This window comes from Simochromis diagramma, unplaced genomic scaffold, assembly GCF_900408965.1.
Source record: "Simochromis diagramma unplaced genomic scaffold, fSimDia1.1 OVJJ01000286.1, whole genome shotgun sequence".
In the NCBI taxonomy this organism is placed as follows: Eukaryota; Metazoa; Chordata; class Actinopteri; order Cichliformes; family Cichlidae; genus Simochromis; species Simochromis diagramma.
The window spans coordinates 1-18,797 of record NW_024387213.1 but is presented as its reverse complement, the minus strand read 5'-3'; the positions used below and the strand labels follow the sequence as shown (position 1 = coordinate 18,797).

The window sequence follows — 18,797 nt, the reverse complement described above, 5'->3', positions numbered from 1 at the left end:
AAGAGAGAAAAGTCGCTGGAGGAGCCATTTAATACAAGTATTAGGAGGAGGAGCTGTGTCTCCTCCTTTCTCCCTATTACATCATCGTAATATTGTTTTTCTTTTGTCTTCATTTATTTCTTTATTAGCATCATAGTGTCTAGATAAAGACTGAAACATATAAACAGAATAATTGGAAAAATATACCAAGGCCTCCAGAAACACAAAGGGAATAATACCTACATTAAAACAAAAAAGAACTAGACATACAAATAACAAAGGAGAATTTATCTTCTATGTGGGTGACACACAAGCTCAACAGACTGGAGAGAATTTGGTTAGAAAAAATTGAATTTGTGTCTTTGTTACACCTTAAAAGCAATGTGAGTCACAGCAGCAGGAGGCAATGTGGTCACATGAATGACACCCCCTCACAAAATCTTTGGACATGAAAGTTCAAATATTTTGGGACGATACATGTTTAACTCTAAGAAAGGAAATAGGTGGCAAAATCCCTGTAGATCCCATGATGCTGTATCTTGGAGTAATTAAAGGGTATATAAAGGATATCTTTATGAGAGGATGGGTTTCTTGCAAAGGTCTAAAGGAGACGTCTTTTCACAAAAGTGGAAGGAATGGATTGCATTCATGTGTCATGGTCCTGAGTCTTCTGCACAGTGTTTTGTGTTTTTCATTCAACTTCTGTTCTTGTTAGATATTACCGACTGGTTATATGTAATGGTTTTAATGTTCAATGCAAAACAACAAATGACAGCAGAAAGATGCAGAAAGGTTTAGTTTCATAACTGGGCTTCATTAATATTCTTTAACAGTAAGTTAGGTTTAGGCAAACATCGTACCGTGCTCAGCTGTCTCTGAATGATCAAATGATATGAACTGAAACATTTCCATTAAAAACAGCAGGTCCATTTTATTTTACAGGGAGCCTATTTGCCATTTACTTGAGTTACTAAGACCTGCAGGTGCATCCTGGAAACGAAGAAACAGAAGCACAGAGAGGCGATGCTTCACTAACCGAGAGTGAAGATTCATTTGCAAATCTACAACCAACATTTTAAACCAGTGACACTTGCCTTCTCTCTTACTCAGGAAGAAATATTAAATGATGCTCTCTAGTGGTCAAATATTACTTAGTCTGTATGTCAGAATATACTTGTGTTATAACTATGGGAGCAAGAAAATTGAAAGTTTTGTGCTTATGAGTGTTGTTTTCCTCGGTGTGCCCCTCTCTAAAATGTAACAGTTCATTTCAATCACCTTCAATTTATGTTAGTGCAAAACAGTGGCGCAATTTCCCATTTATTCACAAGAAAACACATTTTTAAATCAATGCTTTTATTAATTTAATGCAAAACATGAATTCCTGAAAATACTTGTTAAAAACCAGCAAATGAATACATGACTTAAACCTTTTGCTTTATTCTGATTTCTAACACGTAAAGACTGTAATGAGCAAACAGCACAAGCAGTAAAGAAGCAGATTTTAAATGCACACTCTGGTCCTCGACTATTCAGTGGGACATTCTGACTTCTTGATGGTTTTCTCTGAAGTCTGTGTGCCCAAAGACACTTTACATGTATAAACCTTATCCATGTTCCAGTCTGATGTCTGGATGGTCAGAGAGCTGCTGATCTGGTAAGTCTGGTCTGGTCTCTGAACAGCAGTGCTGGTAGAGATCCCACTGCTCACTGGAGTCCCAGCAGCCAACCAGCTCACATCTGCAAAAGGCACAGACTGACTGGACAGACAGACCAGAGAAGCTGTGTCGGACTGGAGCTCAGCACTGGACGGAGGGAAGACTGTCAGGACAGGAGGAGGGAGGCTGGAGCCTGAAAATACATGAAGGACAAACAAAAAAAGAGAAATGAAAGGAAAGAAGGAAATTGGAAATGAAGTCATAAAACCAGAAGTAATCAAGAAGAGTCAATATGGAATAAACATAACATTTGTTATGAAGTTAGAAGAAAACAAAACTAATGTATAAAATATGAACTAAAATATATGGATCCAACATATCATTTGAATTTCTTTTTGTATTTTTACAATATAAAATATGATTAGTCACTGTTTAATTTTCCATGTAAGATGTCTTTGATTTAATTCTACACATTTCTGCATAACATGTCAGATAATGTGGGTAATTTTCTTTCATATCAAAGAAAAGTTCTAATCACTTCAAAGTAATTTTGAACTTCAGTAACAGTGTTAACAACTATTGAAGAAAGAGAAAACGGCCCTATGTATGTTTTTGAAATACCAACCTAAACATAAATTAAAAGCAATAACAGAAACAAAAAACAGCATATTTCACACCACTGTCATAGAACTGGTTTGACCCCATTTCACATTTTTTAAACATGTCATTCATGTCTCCTGTATATGAGACAACCTGAAACTATTTCAGATTGTACAAAATCATAAAAAATGATGCAGAACAAGAAACATATTGAATTAAGTAGTCATCAGCAGATTTTCGCAAAATCTCTCTTGTTTTATGATCAGTTAAAAAGTACTTACTTGTCACAACCAGCTTGGTGCCTTGTCCGAATACCACAGTGATTCAGTTTGTATACATGGCTGTACAAAAACCTCCTGACTGTCACTGATGAGGGGAGAGGAACTGAAACATCCTGTAGAGACCAACTTTCACTGTCAACATCTCATTCCTTTCATCTGTTTGTATTTTATAACTGTGTCTCTCTCTGTGTAGTCATGTTTATTCCTTCATGTCACTTGTTTTGTGCAAGGTTTAATAAAGTCCTCATTATTTTATCAGCATTAATCAGAGCTGTACTGTCTCTCAATAAGATTTTGGCCACAGTCTGCTTCACTATGAACCAGCTTTCTTGGGAGAGTCTTCCCATGTCTGACAGGAACTCACTGCAGAGTCTCCTGTCTCTGCATGATTGATAATAGACTTGAAATCAGTGTTTGGTCAGGATTTAGATATTAGTCTGTCTGAGGAGAATCCTGCTGAAAAGGCAGGTGAGCTGTGAGAATGATGAAATCTCAGAAATGAGAAGAAGAACCAGGAACCTGTTTGTACCAGCTGACATAAAAGCTTTCAGCTTTTTTTAATGTTGTATTTGAGCAGGTTAAAGTTTAGAAAAGAATAAAAAAAAATAAGCAATCCAATGTTTAATAGGACATTATCTGAACGTTGTATGTTACACTGAATTTTCTTGATTGGACTATACTCAAGTGAATGAGTCTAAGAAAGCATATGTACTGCCAAGAGGTCTGTAACACATTGTGATAAGTACAGTGTCTTCTATTTCTGCGAACTTGATAGTTAAATGATAATTAATGTTTGATGAGGACGTAGAGTTGAATCTTTCTGAGGAGAATCTTATTTCAAAGCTTTTGAGCTGTCAGAATGGAGAAATCTTAGAAACATACAGATGATCTTCTCTAGGAACTTGTTTATACAGCTAATAGAATTCCTATCATCTCTCTCAATGTTGCATTTGAGAACAGGTTGTTGAAAACTTTGTACTTAAGTACAGTGAGTAAGTATTTGTACTTGGTTACTTCCCACCTCTGGGGACAGAGAACCTGTTCTAAAGCCAAGTGAGCTGCCAGAATGACAAACTGAGGAACCCCTCCAGGAAATTGTTTAGACCATCTAACATAATTGAACCATGTTGCAGTTGAGCACAACTTCTTGACCTGGAGAAACCTTGTGGACAGCAGGTATCTGGAAAAACACTTCCACTGCATTAACATGTGCCAACAAACACAGAAAAACATGTGTGAAATGTCTTTCTCTAAAAAGATGGGCTATGAAAGAGATGAGAAGAACGTCTTACACTTTAGAAAAGTGATGAGAGAGTAGACAGTCCCCAGCATGTTGTCAGTGTGAGGTGTAAACATCCTTTAATATTCAGCTGAGATGTGAAAATGATCGTAGTGAGAAGAGAAGCAACAGAAAAAATTCAATTTAGCTGCATTTTTACTTCATATGAAACATTTTTAAAACTGATTGTGTAACTTTAAAAGTATCTGTTTAGGCTGAATAATGTCATTTACTGCAGCTAGAATGTGACAGTTATCAGAGTTTTAGACAACCGTTTGTGAAATTGCTGTTATTTAAAAACACGCACATAATTGTGTTCATATATATGACAATTTGTGGTGGTTGTCGTATTCCTCTATATTTTATACTTTCAGTGATGAATGTTAAAATATATCAAAAAGAGTAATTCAGTGTTTATCAACACACTGTCTGAAGTTGTTGGGTTTTCATTGATGAACATTAAAATAATTCAAAAACTATTTAAAGGTGGTGGGTTTACACTGAGTTTGCTGAATGGGTCTTTTGTCAGCATGTGAAAAATAGAGCATCAAAAAGCAGAAGTATTATTGGGGAGGTTTTTGTCACAGTGTAAATCACTGTGATACAGCATTATTGCTGTCCCATGTCTTACAGTAATAGACTGCAGAGTCTCCCTCCTCCACATTCTTGATGATCAAACGATAATCTGTTGTTGACTGATGAGTGGATGTGAATTTTGGAGCAGAGAACCCAGATCCATATTCTGGAGAACCCCAGCTATGATAAAACCTCAGCACATACTGAGGAACTTCTCCTGGAATCTGTTTATACCAATATACATAGTCAGTAACAGTCCCCAGGTTACAGTCCATGGTGGCTGTCTCTCCTTTCCTCACTGATAAAACAGGAGGTTTCTGTGTCACCACCGTCACACCACTCACACCTGCAAACAACAATAAGACATGGAGTCAAGAGAAACACACCAACATATAACTACTAATCTGAAAAATAAATGAGGTTCCATACATGTTAGAGCAGTGATGAGAGCACAGAGAGTCACCAGCATGTTGTCAGTGTGTGTTGAGACCTGTGACCTAGAAAGAGAGCACTGCTTCTGTAGGAGGAGGAGAGGAGGTTTGAACCATTAAATATGTCACTGAAACTCAGAGAGACTGACAGGAGGAGGAGCTAAACCTGCATAGCTTGTGATGTTTTGGGTAATTTATGTTCAGTGGAGGGTAATTCTGTTTTTGTATTAATAATTATTGGTGATTGTGTGCTGCTGCATTTTATTATGATAAATTGTTTGCTATGTCTCCTGGGGAGGTGTTCCCTCTTGTCTCACCGGGAGGATTCCCTGGGGCAGACCCCGGATATGCATATCTCTCGGCTGGCCTAAGAACACCTTGTTGTTCCCCCAGAGAAGCTGGAGGAGATGGCTGGGGAGAGGGAGGTCTGGGTTCCTCTGCTTAGGCTGCTGCCCCTGTGACCCAGCCCCGGATAAGTGGAAGAAGATGTATGTATTAGGGGTGCAACGATACACAAAATTCACGGTTCGGTTCGATACTTTGGTGTCACGGTTCGATATTTTTTCGATACAAAAAAATGTTCATGCTTTTTTAATTTGTAATTTATTAAAATTATAAATATATATTTTAACTCAAAAGTACAGTTTTTAAATTTAATGTTGCTGAAACAACCAAGTAATAAAAAAAATAAATCTATCTGATCGAGAAATCACTCATCTTTGGAAAAGAGAGTTTATTACAGAGAAAAGGCTCTTTCCAAAATAAAAGCTATACTATACGCTTCTTCTGGGCTATATTCTCAGCAGCATATTAAACATATCAGGTCCCCATAAGGAGAATCATGTGCTAACGGCTGTCTAAATGACTCGGGTAAAGTTTGTAGCATGCGTGCTTGTTGTTTTTGTCTGCTTCCACTTGTCTTTGCACTAGGATGATGTCGGCGTAAATGTGCAGTCATATTCATTGTGTTCCCACTAGTGCTGTCAGCGTTAATCTGAAATGAGGTTAACGCCACAACACGGCAAATCTCAGTTAACGAGCTACCGCGGATCGCCCCGTGCGTGGGGCTGGACGGCCAACACCTTAACGAGCTAACTGCGCTAACGCACTAGTTCCCACCAATGTAATTGAGCATTGCGTGGCACATCCGACATACTGTTTTACTTTTGTCCATGACGCGCTTACCTTCAGGGTCATATGTCACATGAAAACCAAAATAGCTCCAAACGCCAGATCTGAATTATATTTCATATAATGTTGCGCCATTTATGAATACTGAACAATTGAACTATGAATTATTTTAGTACTAGAACTGTGTGGGCGCCTTTTTTTATTGCAAACTTGAGCCACAAGAGTTTTGTGATATTTCTCACAAATTAAATCACTGTGATACAGGCGTTTTGATTTAGTTCTCCTGAGTCACAAAAACAAATACCAGCATCTCACATCTACATCTTGAGAGTTAAACACAACAATTAGAGGACTGACTAATTTGCATTTACTAAAACATTTTGGTTTTAGACACTAGTATTCATTTTTTTATTCACGTGTTTTGTTCTACAATTAATGGTTGGAAATGTTAACTCTTCAGAATTCATAAAAGCTGTAGTGTCACTCAGTTGTGTTTTGTTTGTTTTTTGTCTCAGTATTCATGATTGTGTTATGTTCTACGCAATAGAGTCTATGTTTCAGTGCAGTACAATGCTTACCCTCCTCCTTTTAACTCTTAATCCACGTCTAATGATGATGTTGAATTTAGTCGGTCTGAGGAGAATCCTGTTACAAATTGTCCTCATTGAAAAACTCTCTACATGCTGAGGAGCTCCATCAGAGACTTGAACCATTACAGGCAGTTCCTTGAATGGTTTTAGTTTAAATGCAAATGTCCTTGTTGTCAAACATCAAACATTTTCTTCTTTTCTTACATTTAATGCTGCTGGATGTATTTTTATAACTATTTAAGAGTTGAGTCTGGTGTCTAAATTTATATTACTTATACGTACATGCATACAATGTAGGTCTGCTTTTTTGTATAGGATTTTGCATATGAGTAGTTGTTGGCTGAATAATGTGGATTTTCCCCTGTTTGCTTTGTTCATGATGTCAGGTTTATATCGTTGATTGTCATTTATGCTTAGAAAAATGTAACCATATATGCTTAGAGGTGTATAATCGATTGTGTAGTGATAGGATGTGTGATCCTTAGGAGTCTGCAAAGACTTCGTGTGCATTTCAGAGTGCTCTGACATTCACACCCACATCCTGGGAGCATGGGAGAGGTCGTACCGTCTCTTATTGTTTTGTGGTAGGATAAACGTATCTATGTCTGTTTTAGGCTAAGTGCCTTTTGTTTAGATGAACTGCTGGACTTCCAGACCAAAACCTGTTCTAAAGCCAAGTGAGCTGCCAGAATGACAAACTGAGGAACCCCTCCAGGAACTTGTTTAGACCATCTAACATAATTGAACCATGTTGCAGCTGAGAACAACTTCTTGACCTGGAGAAACCTTGTGGACAGCAGGTATCTGGATAAACACTAACACTGCATTACCATCTGCCAACAAACACAGAAAGAACATGAGTGAAATGTCTTTCTCCAAAACAATGGGCTATGAAACAGATGAGAAGAACGTCTTACATTTTAGAGAAGTAATGAGAGAGCAGACAGTCCCCAGCATGTTGTCAGTGTGAGGGTGTAAACATCCTTTAATATTAAAGTAAGATGTGAAAAGAATTGTAGTGAGAAGAGAAGCACCAGATAAAATTTAATTTTGCTGCATTTTCACTTCATATGAAGCATTTTTGAACTTTAACAGTATCTATTTAGTTTGATTAATGTGATTTACTGCAGCTGGAATGTTACAGTTATCAGAATTTTAGACAATCATTTATCAAATTGCTGTTATTTAAAAACACGTACATAATTGTGTACATATATGTTACAACTTGTGTTGTTGGTGGTCGTCATATTCCTTGATATTTTATATACTTTCAGTGATGATTGCTAAAATGTATCAAAAAGAGTAATTCAGTGTTTATAAAAACACTCTCGAAAGTTGGTGGGTTTTCATTGATGAACATTAAAATAAATTTAAAAATAACAATAAACACAGTATTTGAAGGTGGTGGGTTTACACTGAGTCTGTTGAATGGGTCTTTTGTCAGCATGTGAAAAAAAGAGCATCAAAAAGCAGAAGTAACAGTGAGGAGGTTTTTGTCACACTGTAAATCACTGTGATACATGCTCATTAACAGAGCTGTCCCATGTATGGCAGTAATAGACTGCAGAGTCTCCCTCCTCCACATTGCTGATGATCAAACGATAATCTGATGTTGACTGATGAGTGGATGTGAATTTTGGAGCAGAGAACCCAGAGCCATAGCTTGGAGAACTCCAGCTATGATGAAAATACAGCACAAACTGAGGAACTGCTCCTGGAATCTGTTTATACCACCGAGCAGCATCATTAGTAACAGTCCCCAGGTTACAGTCCATGGTGGCTGTCTCTCCTTTCCTCACTGATAGAACAGGAGGTTTCTGTGTCAGCACCGTCACACCACTCACACCTGCAAACAACAAGAAGACATGGAGTCATTAAAAACACAATCACATATGAATCCTACAAATAACTACTGATCTGAAGTATAAATGAGGTCCCATACATGTTAGAGCAGTGATAAGAGCACAGAGAGTCACCAGCATGTTGTCACTGTGTGTTGAGACTTGGAACTTGGAAAGCAATAGCATTGTTTCTGTAGGAGGAGAGGAGGTGTGAACCATTAAATATGACACTGAAACTCAGAGAGACTGACAGGAGGAGGAGCTAAACCTGGATAATTTGTGATGTTTTGGGTAACTTAACTTTAGTAAAGGGTAATTCTGCTTTTGTATTAATAATTGTTGCTGATAGTGATGTCTCCCTCCTCTCCCTTGAAATTGTGGTGTTATATTTTATTATTATAAGTTGGTTTCTATGTTCTTAAGATTTATTATTGATGCTTTAACCATTACCAGTTTTTATATTTTTACAAAAAACAGAGCAGAACCCCATTAACTGTTAGAATAAATTTTTATAATTAGTCAAACAAAATGCATAACTTTTCATGTAACGTCACATGAAACCGGAGTTGTTAGGGTTAGGAGAACATTTTATAAAATGTTACGTCATTAATGAATATTGAACAACTGAACAAAGAGTTCAAATACAGATCACTGTAATACAAACGATTCACAAAAACAAAGTTTCTCTCATCTACATCTTGAGAGTTAAACAATCTGATTATCACTGTGACACATATTATTGTAAACTGATGAAACTGAGCACCACTGTTACTAACACTCAGGATGTAACTCTTCTAATCGTGGTGCACAATGCTGGTGGTGAATATCTGTTTGCACACAGGTGTGTACAAAAAGGTACTCACAGACATACACCATTGATTGGCTGCTGCCTCTAAACCTATTGTGATTTGTCGGTCTTGTGTGCCGCTCAGTAACATTCAATATTGATTATTTACTGTTACTTATGCTTATGTTGATTGTTGCTGTGGGTTCCATACTGTGTTGTTCTCTTTTTGCTTGTTTTTTTTTTCCCAGCAGGTGATCAAACAGATTTTTAGTGTCTTTTCTCTCTGTCTCTCTGTTTTTCTTTACCTCTCCTTCTCTTGAGCCTCTTCCCAACTTCTCTTTTCTTCGTCTTTCCTATCCCCAGGTTCTGTCCATTTAGATTGTAATAATTAAATAATAATTAAAATTAAAAAAATAAATCAATACATAAATAATAAATATCGAACAAACTGTGACAATCAAGTGGAACATTATGGCAAAAGCTGTAATGATCAGCTCGCAAAAAATACATCTGTTGGACATTTTCCTTGGCCTTGAGACAATAATTCTGATTGCTACAGTGCCAGGCAGGACATACGAAAAAAAAAAAAAAAAAAAAAAAAAAGAGTTGAGTCTGATTTCCATTAAAGTTATATTACCTATAGATAACAGCATACAGTATTGGTCTCCTGTTTTGTATTTTTGAATAGTCCCCTTTTGGCTTTTTTCATGATTTTCATGATTAATATTAAAATAAAAAACAAAACAAATAACACAGTATTTGAAGGTGGTGGGGTTTCAGTGTGTTTGTTGGAGGAGTCTTTTAAGCTCTGATAATAAAGCAGAAGTATCTGTGAGGAGGTTTTTGTCACAGTGTAAATCACTGTGATACCGCACTGCTAGCAGAGCCGTCCCATGTCTGACAGTAATAGACTGCAGAGTCTCCCAGCACAGCTCTCTCCTCCAGTCCGAGTCACCTCCTGATAGAGGGAGAGCCTGATTAGCTGATCAGCCCCAGCTGCAGTTAAGTAGCAGAGGGGGTTGTTAATCAGCACAGGAGCACAGAGGCTGCAGCCAGAAAATACAGTGTTCAACAACTGCAAATTCCATAAAAGTCTGAAAGTCTAGAAAATGACAGTAATGATATTAGCATTATTTGCAGAAACATTAAGTTTTCAGCTTAAAATTTCCAAACTATGAAAAACCATTAAGAACATCCAGTGAAAGGGAAGCACAGAAAATATATGCTGTTCCAAAAAAATTAAAGAAACACTTTTTAAGAGTATCGCATCAAGTATGTTAAATTTCTGGTCTGATCAGTCAAGTAGCAGAGGTTTGTTAGATTGTTAATCAATTTCAGCTGCTTTAGTCTTAATTCAATCAACAACAGGTGCACAACACGGGCAATGATGAAAGAACAATCAAAACAAATGATTTTACACGTGGAAGTCACTGGCATTTTCCCCTTTTACTTTTTCTGAGTGTTTCTTCACTAGTTTTGTAAATGGCTATGGTCAGTGTCATAGCTGGTAGAATGAAGAAAAACCTGGACTCCAAATCCTCCAGTATGGTGGAGGAGTGTGTGTCTCTGGTCCAGTGGATTCCGGGTTCCTACTGGTGCACAACAATACTCATGAGGAGAGAGCATACAGGAACTTCCTGAAGACCAAGTGAACTGTAAAGGAGTAGAGTTGAGAGTAGAGCTGCAGTAAAGATTAGTTACAGAGCTGGACTCCATTTAGTTTATTTTATTATGAGAAGTTCATAGACCAAACCAAAGAGGTAAACTGCCTTTAATTTACCAAATTATAGTGAAATGCAGCCTGAAAATATAATAATATAAATCACATTTTATAGTCCAGGGAAGTCTCATCTAATGTTACAGAGAACTGACACGACTTCATTTGCATTAAGTTATAAAAGATACCGAGACCTGCAGATGTATCCTGGACAGGAAGAGAGGGAGGAGGAGAGATGTGATGCTTCACTAACTGAGTGTGAAGATTTATTTACAAATTTATAACCGACGTTTTGAACCAGTGTCACCTTTCCCTTTGAGTTTTCAAGCAGAATTGTGTAATGATACTCTCCATTCTACAAATATGGAAAAACAGGCATTTTCAGAGCATTTCTTTAGAATTAAACAGTTAAATGTGGTTACACATTGGTTATGTTCTCATATCTTCACCTTACTAAAATGCAACAATTTCAGGTTAGTCATTCTGAATTTATGTTAGTGGCTACTTTGAAAGTGTATTCTTGCTCACTAAAAAAGTAAAACAAATGTTGTATAGCCAATGCTTTTATTGATATATGAAAAATAGCAGTTTCTTTGAATATCTGCAAATAAACACATGACTTAAACATTTTGCTTTACTCTGATTTCTAACATGTATCATATCAAATTATAACAAATTTATGTGTATAGCACATTTAAAGACCAAAGTACACCAAAGTGCTTCCCAGTAATACCATAACACAGATAAAATCACAATATAAAAAATATAAATTACAGATATAAAATAATTACATAATGTAAATGCAGAGCCGGATGAAAATCACTCTAATTAGCCTCGGATGCTAGGTTAAACAAGTAAGTTTTTAGACATGATTTAAAAGATTGAATAGAATCAGATGCGCAAACGTCAAGAGGAAGATTATTCCATAATTTGGGTGCGGCAACAGCAAAGGCACGGTCTCCTCTAGTCTTCAGCTGAGATCTAGGTTGCACTAAGAGCAGTTGACCCGATGATCTTCGTGCTCTCTAAGGGCTATACTGACAGAGGAGATCAGCTAAGTAATTTGGCGCCCTATTATTTCGAATTTTATAAGTAAACAACAAGATCTTAAAATCAAATCGATATTTAATAGGAAGCCAGTGTAAGTTGGCTAGAACGGGGCTAGAACTTCAACATGTTTTGAAGTTCTCCAGGGCTGGTAATGAACTAATCATTTAATTAACCCATCGGGCCTCGAGTCCTGGAGTTCGACGCCCCTGGGTGTGTACCTGTACCTCAGGTGGCAGAGCAGGTCAGCCACTAACCAGAAGGTGGTTCGATCCCAGGCTGCTCCAGTCTGCATGTCCAAATATCCTTGGGCACGATACTAACCCCATGTTGCTCTCCGATGCGTCCATCGCAGTGTGAATGTGTATGAATGGAGATACTTACGAGCACTTAAGAGCTCAGAAGAAAGTGTTCGTGTGAATGGGTGAATGAATTAGTTGTATAAAGTCCTTTGAGTGCTCAGAAAGAGTACAAAAGCGCTATATAAGAACAATTTACCCCTGGTCTATTGTGTCAGCTGTTTCCTCATGTGTTTCCACTTCCCCTAATCTCCCTTCTTTATATTTAGTCTGTGTGTGTCCTTTCAGGCTTTGTCGGATCATCTGTGTTACCTCCCTGCAGGTATTCATAGTTACCATATCATAGTTGTCTTAGTCCATTCATAGTTCCTCTGTCTCATCTCTGTCTCAGTTATTTCAGTTCTTCCAGTTTAGGTTTTCATTTAGCTCTCGGCCCTGTTTGCCTTCGTTTGAGTTCATGTTATCAGCCACAGAAAATGCTTGCCTTTTGTTTACCCCTGAGTTCCATATCCCTTTGTGTCTTCACTTGCGTCCATTCAACAAACACACCGGCATAACCGACATAACCTGCCATGACAATTACATTTATTGGCAATAGTTTGTTGTAAAATAATCCCATTCAACACAATTCTAGAACTGTATTGTATTCTTTTTTTTCTTTTTATTTATCAGTCATCAATAATAAAGTATGTTTTGTTAGGGGAATGCCACCTCCTCCAGTTCCTGCACACCTGGAGCCAATTGCAGGCAATCAAGCCAGAGTGATTTAAGCCTCACGCTGACATTCATTCACCCCCAATTTGTCATCAACCTCATGACAAAACCGTCTTCTAATTATCACACCCGGTGTTGTAAATAAAACCCCTTTTGACTGCACAGCTATCTATATTAATTATTTACTACAATATTAATCATGAATTTGTACAAATGATAGAAAAATATATACATTAATAATACAATAACTACAATCAATCACACCATCAGGATTACCAAAATCATGTTTAATCCCCATGTCTGACAAAAATAATGTTCTTGAAAAGTGGTTGTAAAAGTATCAAACATTTATCACTAGTGTCCTTATCCTCACCTTTCTACATTTTCCTTCTGCCTTTATAAATATGTTTGTGATCACTACTAAATGTAAATGAAGATGGTCTAACTTCAGTATAGCTTTGGATTTTTGTTTAACTGCATGTTAACAACACTTCAGTTAAACTGCAGTTAGAATGTAACAGTTAAACATGTGAGTAGTGTCTTTAAAATGTCTGTTACAATTTCTTGCTTTTGCTGTAGCCCATCTGCTTCAAGGTCAGATGGGCTTTCAAAGATGCTCAGTTTGAACTTCAGCAGTCTTATGCCTGCATGCCTAAATGCTTTGAGTTGCTGCTGATGTGAAATGCTGGTTAGATATTTGGATGACTGTGGCGAGCAGTGGAAGAGGCATAATTAATAAAGTGGTTGCTGAATGTAGTGTGACTTTACTGGTGTATAGGAATTTCTTTCACTCATGTATTAATCACGTTATTGTAATGCCTTGGTGCCACTGGATTTTAACATGTCTGACACTCATACTTAAGACAAATGGTAGGGGGTGTAGTAAGGATGTTGGGGGAAACAGGAACTCCAGAGGACCAGTCTTTTGTCTTTTCGAGGACTCTGGGAAGTAGCAAGGGAGTGTGAACCTTAAGGTGTGAAACAGCTGTGTACTGCCTTTTGTTCCTGGAGAGAGCCATGCTAGACTCAGAGAGACTCTGCTGACCGTCTGACCCGCGGACATGCAGGGGCTCCATCAAGCTTGGTTGTCTGTTGTCTTTGTGTGTTTGGACTAAAGAATGTTAGCTACCGCTCACCGCACGTCTGCAGGCTTTATTTAAGTGGAAAACTTCCACCTGGACTATACTGTTATGTGTTTTCTTTGTCTGTTTTCTCATGCATAGAGTTTGACGAGTATTATTTTGCTCTTCTCCATTTCATCAGTTATGTAAAGTTTCAAAGACATTCTTCACATTTCATTTTTGTTCTACATTAAGCTTACTCTCTGCAGAACTCTATCAAAGGTCAGTAATATTTTGAAGAAAAACAAAAACTAAACATTTTGATGACTCTGTAGTGTAGTCAAAGTTTTACATTCATTCATCACAGAGTTTAAATGATTGACTGACTATTGATGTTTTGACAAATGTGAAACAGTTTCATTCTTGAAGTGTCCTTTGCACAGATGAGTCTGTGTTATTAAAAGTGTCCTAACTGTTCTGAGACGAGCATGCACAGTGGGCTTTTCTGCTGTGAGAACTGCACCAAATTGATTGAGAGAACATGTAATTTGGTTTATCTGATAATTTTGTCACGGCTGGGGCGGCAGTCGTGTGGATGGTGAGAAAGGAGGATCCAATAGCAGACAATGGCGGAGGTGCAAGTGGGTTTTATTTACAGTGCATAAAACCAAGGTGTGGGCAGAGCCGAACATAAACCTAAACTGGGAAAACGAATACAAAGTGGAGGACATGGAGCGAGGAGCAGAGAGTCACGAAGAAACATGGAATAATGTAGACTACACGGGAGATTCACAGAGAAACACAGACGACGCGACAAGGAGCACAGGCAGACACCAACTATAAATACACACACCAGGTAATGAGGAAATGGCACACAGGAGGGGACACAGCTGGAACTAATGGGCATAACGAGACACAGACCTACAAAGTAAAACAGGAAACACCCAGACTGTTTTACAACACAAAACTCGGGGACCCGTACAGAGCACAGAGGGAGGCACAGGTAGGGAAAATAAACACGACAACCAAACCCCAACAACCAATACAAATCTGAATAACTAGAAAATAATAATCACAAACTCAAGGCGCTGGGTCACCGACCCAGGACCATGACAAATTTGTGAATTTGTGATAAACGTTAAAATGAGTCACAAAAAAGTAACTCAGTGTTTATTTCAGTTTTTTTTCTCCTGCATTTGGGTCGTAATCCTGCCTATCACAGCCATAACATGACATTATATGGTTTATAATAATAATAATGTATACTTTATACTATTGATCCCCATGGGGAAATTCCTCTCTGCATTTAACCCATTCACTCAGTGAAGCAGTATATTCCTCTTTCATAACAACAAATTAGATACATTGATTATCTAAAAAAAAAAAAAAAAGAAGAAAAAACAATAGACATACACAAACACAGAGAAATTCACTCAAGGTGAAGGTAGAAAGAGAATATATTTACATTCTCTTTCTACCTCATTAACATGCTTCTTCTCTCTGCAACTAGAGGCTACAGCTTGAAATCTGATTTAAAATTAATTTGTTGACAATGTTTATGATCGAACATATTTTACACCACAATAATATTAAAAGCTGATGGTGTGAGATTTTATGAGTGAATATTTTGTGTTTATTTTGGTGCTTTGTTTATTTAAAGTGAAAGTGCAAATGAAAGAAATGCAATGAATAAATTTAACAGAGCAATGTTTAAGAACTAATTGTGTGCCTTTGGTGCAGTTTGTGCACAAAAAGCAGAAGTAATAGTGAGGAAGTTTTTGTCACAGTGTAAATCACTGTGATACCCCGCTATCAGCAGAGCTGTCCCATGTCTGACAGTAATAGACTGCAGAGTCTCCCTCCTCCACACTCTTGATGATCAAACGATAATCTGTTGTTGACTGATGAGTGGATGTGAATTTTGGAGAGGAGAATCCAGAGCCATAGTCCGGAGAACTCCAGCCATGATACATCCTCAGCACAAACTGAGGAACTCCTCCTGGAATCTGTTTATGCCAGGCAGCAACATTGCCAGTAACAGTCCCCAAGTTACAGTCCATGGTGGCTGTCTCTCCTTTCCTCACTGATAAAACAGGAGGTTTCTGTGTCAGCACCGTCACACCACTCACACCTGCAAACAATAAGATATGGAGTCAAGAGAAACACACTGACATTTAACTGTAACATGAGGTCTATTCTTCAGTATATTTTAGACTCTTTACATGTTAGAGCAGTGATGAGAGCACAGAGAGTCACCAGCATGTTGTCAGTGTGGGCTAAGAACTCAGTGGAGAGGTGATGGTGGAAGAGCTATTTAATGCAACTAACAGGAGGAGGAGCATTGGAGGTTTTTTTTTTTGTTTTTTTTTTTGCCTGTATTACTAATATTGTTAGTGTTCTCAATGGTGTTGGTAATGTTTTGTCATCTTCTTATTTTTTTCCATTGTTCATTTTTGTTTTTATTTGTTGTTTTGAATTTTGGAATAGTTACTCTCTCCACATCCAAAATGAGACAGGATTACACTACATTTGATACTTAATCTTGTGCTTTATTCAAAAATTAAACCTTGGTTTAAAATTTTCTACATTTAAATGTATCACTGTAGAGAAGACTGTTAGAAATTAATAATGTGACATTTTGACATTTTTGGATGATGTTGAGGTTCTTCTATATTTACCTCACTAAAGGTTACATTAGTGACGACTTTCGCACTAACTGTAAAATTATTCTGTTCACTAAAAAGTAAAAAAGAATCTTTTTAATTCAATGCTTTTATCAAGGTAATCAATTTTATAGAAAGGACACATACACAATGTTGCAGAGTTGGTGATGTTTTATATAATTTGTGAGGAGGTTTTGTGCATACAGAATTGTGTAATGTTACTTGCCAGTCTACAAATATAGAACAGCATGCATTTTCGCTGCATTGTATTTATTTCTTTACATATTTATTTGTATTTATTTAACAAAGTTAGAGCGGACATTTCACAAATGTGGTTACACGTTGATTATGTTCTTGTATCTTCACCTTACTAAAATGTAACAATTTCAGGTTTGTCATTCTAAATTTATGTTAGTGGCTACTTTGAAAATGTATTCTTGTTTACTAAAAATGAAAACAAATGTTGTATATCCAATGCTTTTGAGTGAATGCAAAATATCAGTTCCTTTGAATATCTACAAATAAAAACATGACTTAAACATTTTACTTGATTCTGATTTCTAACATGTAAACTTTGCATTGAGCAAACAGCACAAGCAGTAAAAAGGCATATTCTAAATGCACAGTTTGGTCCTTGACTATTCATTGGGACATTCTGACATCTTGATGGTAGCAAAAAAAATAATGGTAATAAATAAACAAAGAGAAATTCATGTATTCAGTGAACACACAACACCCAATTGAAAAACCTATATAGCGTGTCACAAAAGCTAAATCAAATCAAATCAAATCACTTTTATTGTCACATCACATGTGCAGGCACACTGGCACAGCACATGCGAGTGAAATTCTTGTGTGCGAGCCCCACAAGCAACAGAGATGTGCAAACACAACAACACAAACGAGCAAAATACAAGAATGGCCAACCTGAAACTAATAAATATATGTACAATATATAATAGTGTATGCATTTCTGGATGTGTATACTAAATATACACACAGTGCTAAGGCACTGTGTGTGTGTGTGTGTGCATGCATGTGCGAGCATGTTAGTGAATGTGTGTGTGTGTGTGTGTATGTGTCTCTGTATACGTGACTTCCTGCTACACAATAGATGTTTACAACATCCCTAGTCATAAAAGGGTCATCTCCCCTCACCCCGTATATGGCTTAACCCCCATTTAATGGTCCACTATATACAAGGTACAGGGGAGCCCATAAACGGCAGGAAGTAAACATTCCTTACTAAATAAGGAAACCAGAATCTTACATGGAACGTGCCTGCATTTTAAGGCAAGGTTTAAAATTTTAAACACAACAACGACAACTTTCAACACAATCACTCCAAAACTAAAGCCCATTCAAAATAAAAACTCTCCGCAACTAGAGGACCTGATCTGAATTTGATGCAGTCTTATTTTATTTTGACTGAATTTTAGTAAAGCATGAATTAGTGAAATGATTGAACTGTAATATAAAGAGGATTTGTGTGGTCTCATTTTTTCTTCTTACTGTGGCTTGAAATCAGATTAACCAGTTGACATGTTGAGAATGTTTTTGATCAAACATGTTTTACAGTACAATAATATTAAAAGCTGATGATGTGAGGTTTTATGTGTGAATAATTTGTGTACATTTTGATGCTTTGTTTATTTAAAGTCAAAGTGGAAATGAAAAAAAAATACAATTACTAAATTTAACAGAGCAATGTTTAAGAACTAAATGGCCTGCATTTGTATAGCGCTTTTCTAGTCCCTAAGGACCCCAAAGCGCTTCACACTACATTCAGTCATTCACCCATTCACACACAGGCGATGGCAAGCTACGTTGTAGCCACAGCTGCCCTGGGGCGCACTGACAGAGGCGAGGCTGCCGGACACTGGCGCCACCGGGCCCTCTGACCACCACCAGTAGGCAAACATGGGGTTAGTATCTTGCCCAAGGATATTTGGCATGCAGCCAGGAGGCAACCTGGGATCGAACCACCGATCTTCTGATTAGTGGCTGACCTGCTCTGCCACCTGAGCTACAGCCACCCCCTAACTAATTGTGTGCCTTTGGTGCACCCAGTTTGTGCACAAAAAGCAGAAGTAATAGTGAGGAAGTTTTTGTCACACTGTAAATCACTGCTGATGATTTTACT

The 18,797-nt window shown here is 37.4% G+C and overlaps 1 protein-coding gene across 3 annotated transcripts; it reads right to left on the bottom strand.

Moving 5' to 3' along the window:
- Positions 1-1,324: 1,324 nt before the first annotated feature.
- Positions 1,325-16,321, bottom strand: LOC120746475 (immunoglobulin lambda-1 light chain-like). Of its 3 annotated transcripts, none has more exons than XM_040051888.1 (4): positions 16,214-16,321; positions 15,797-16,122; positions 2,519-2,552; positions 1,325-1,830 (listed from the first exon to the last, which is right to left on the bottom strand). In XM_040051888.1, exons 1-4 carry the CDS (start codon positions 16,251-16,253, stop codon positions 1,508-1,510), a joined length of 723 nt encoding a protein of 240 aa, XP_039907822.1. In that variant the 5' UTR covers positions 16,254-16,321; the 3' UTR covers positions 1,325-1,507. The 3 variants fall into 3 exon arrangements, with proteins under 3 accessions (XP_039907822.1, XP_039907820.1, XP_039907823.1); XM_040051886.1 differs by lacking the exons at positions 15,797-16,122; positions 16,214-16,321 and adding exons at positions 8,046-8,371; positions 8,468-8,690; XM_040051889.1 differs by lacking the exons at positions 15,797-16,122; positions 16,214-16,321 and adding exons at positions 4,403-4,719; positions 4,803-5,277.
- Between the last annotated feature and the right edge of the window lie 2,476 nt (positions 16,322-18,797).

What these genes read in the sequence shown, in the direction of transcription:
- LOC120746475 (XM_040051886.1), bottom strand. Translation starts at nt 8,585, where the DNA reads ATGGTTCACACCTCCTCTCCTCCTACAGAAACAATGCTATTGCTTTCC. An exon ending in TCTTATCACTGCTCTAACAT is followed by an intron (nt 8,372 to 8,467) that starts GTATGGGACCTC and finishes TGTTGTTTGCAG; the next exon opens with GTGTGAGTGGTGTGACGGTG. An exon ending in CACCAAGCTGGTTGTGACAA is followed by an intron (nt 1,831 to 2,518) that starts GTAAGTACTTTT and finishes ATGTATTTTCAG; the next exon opens with GCTCCAGCCTCCCTCCTCCT.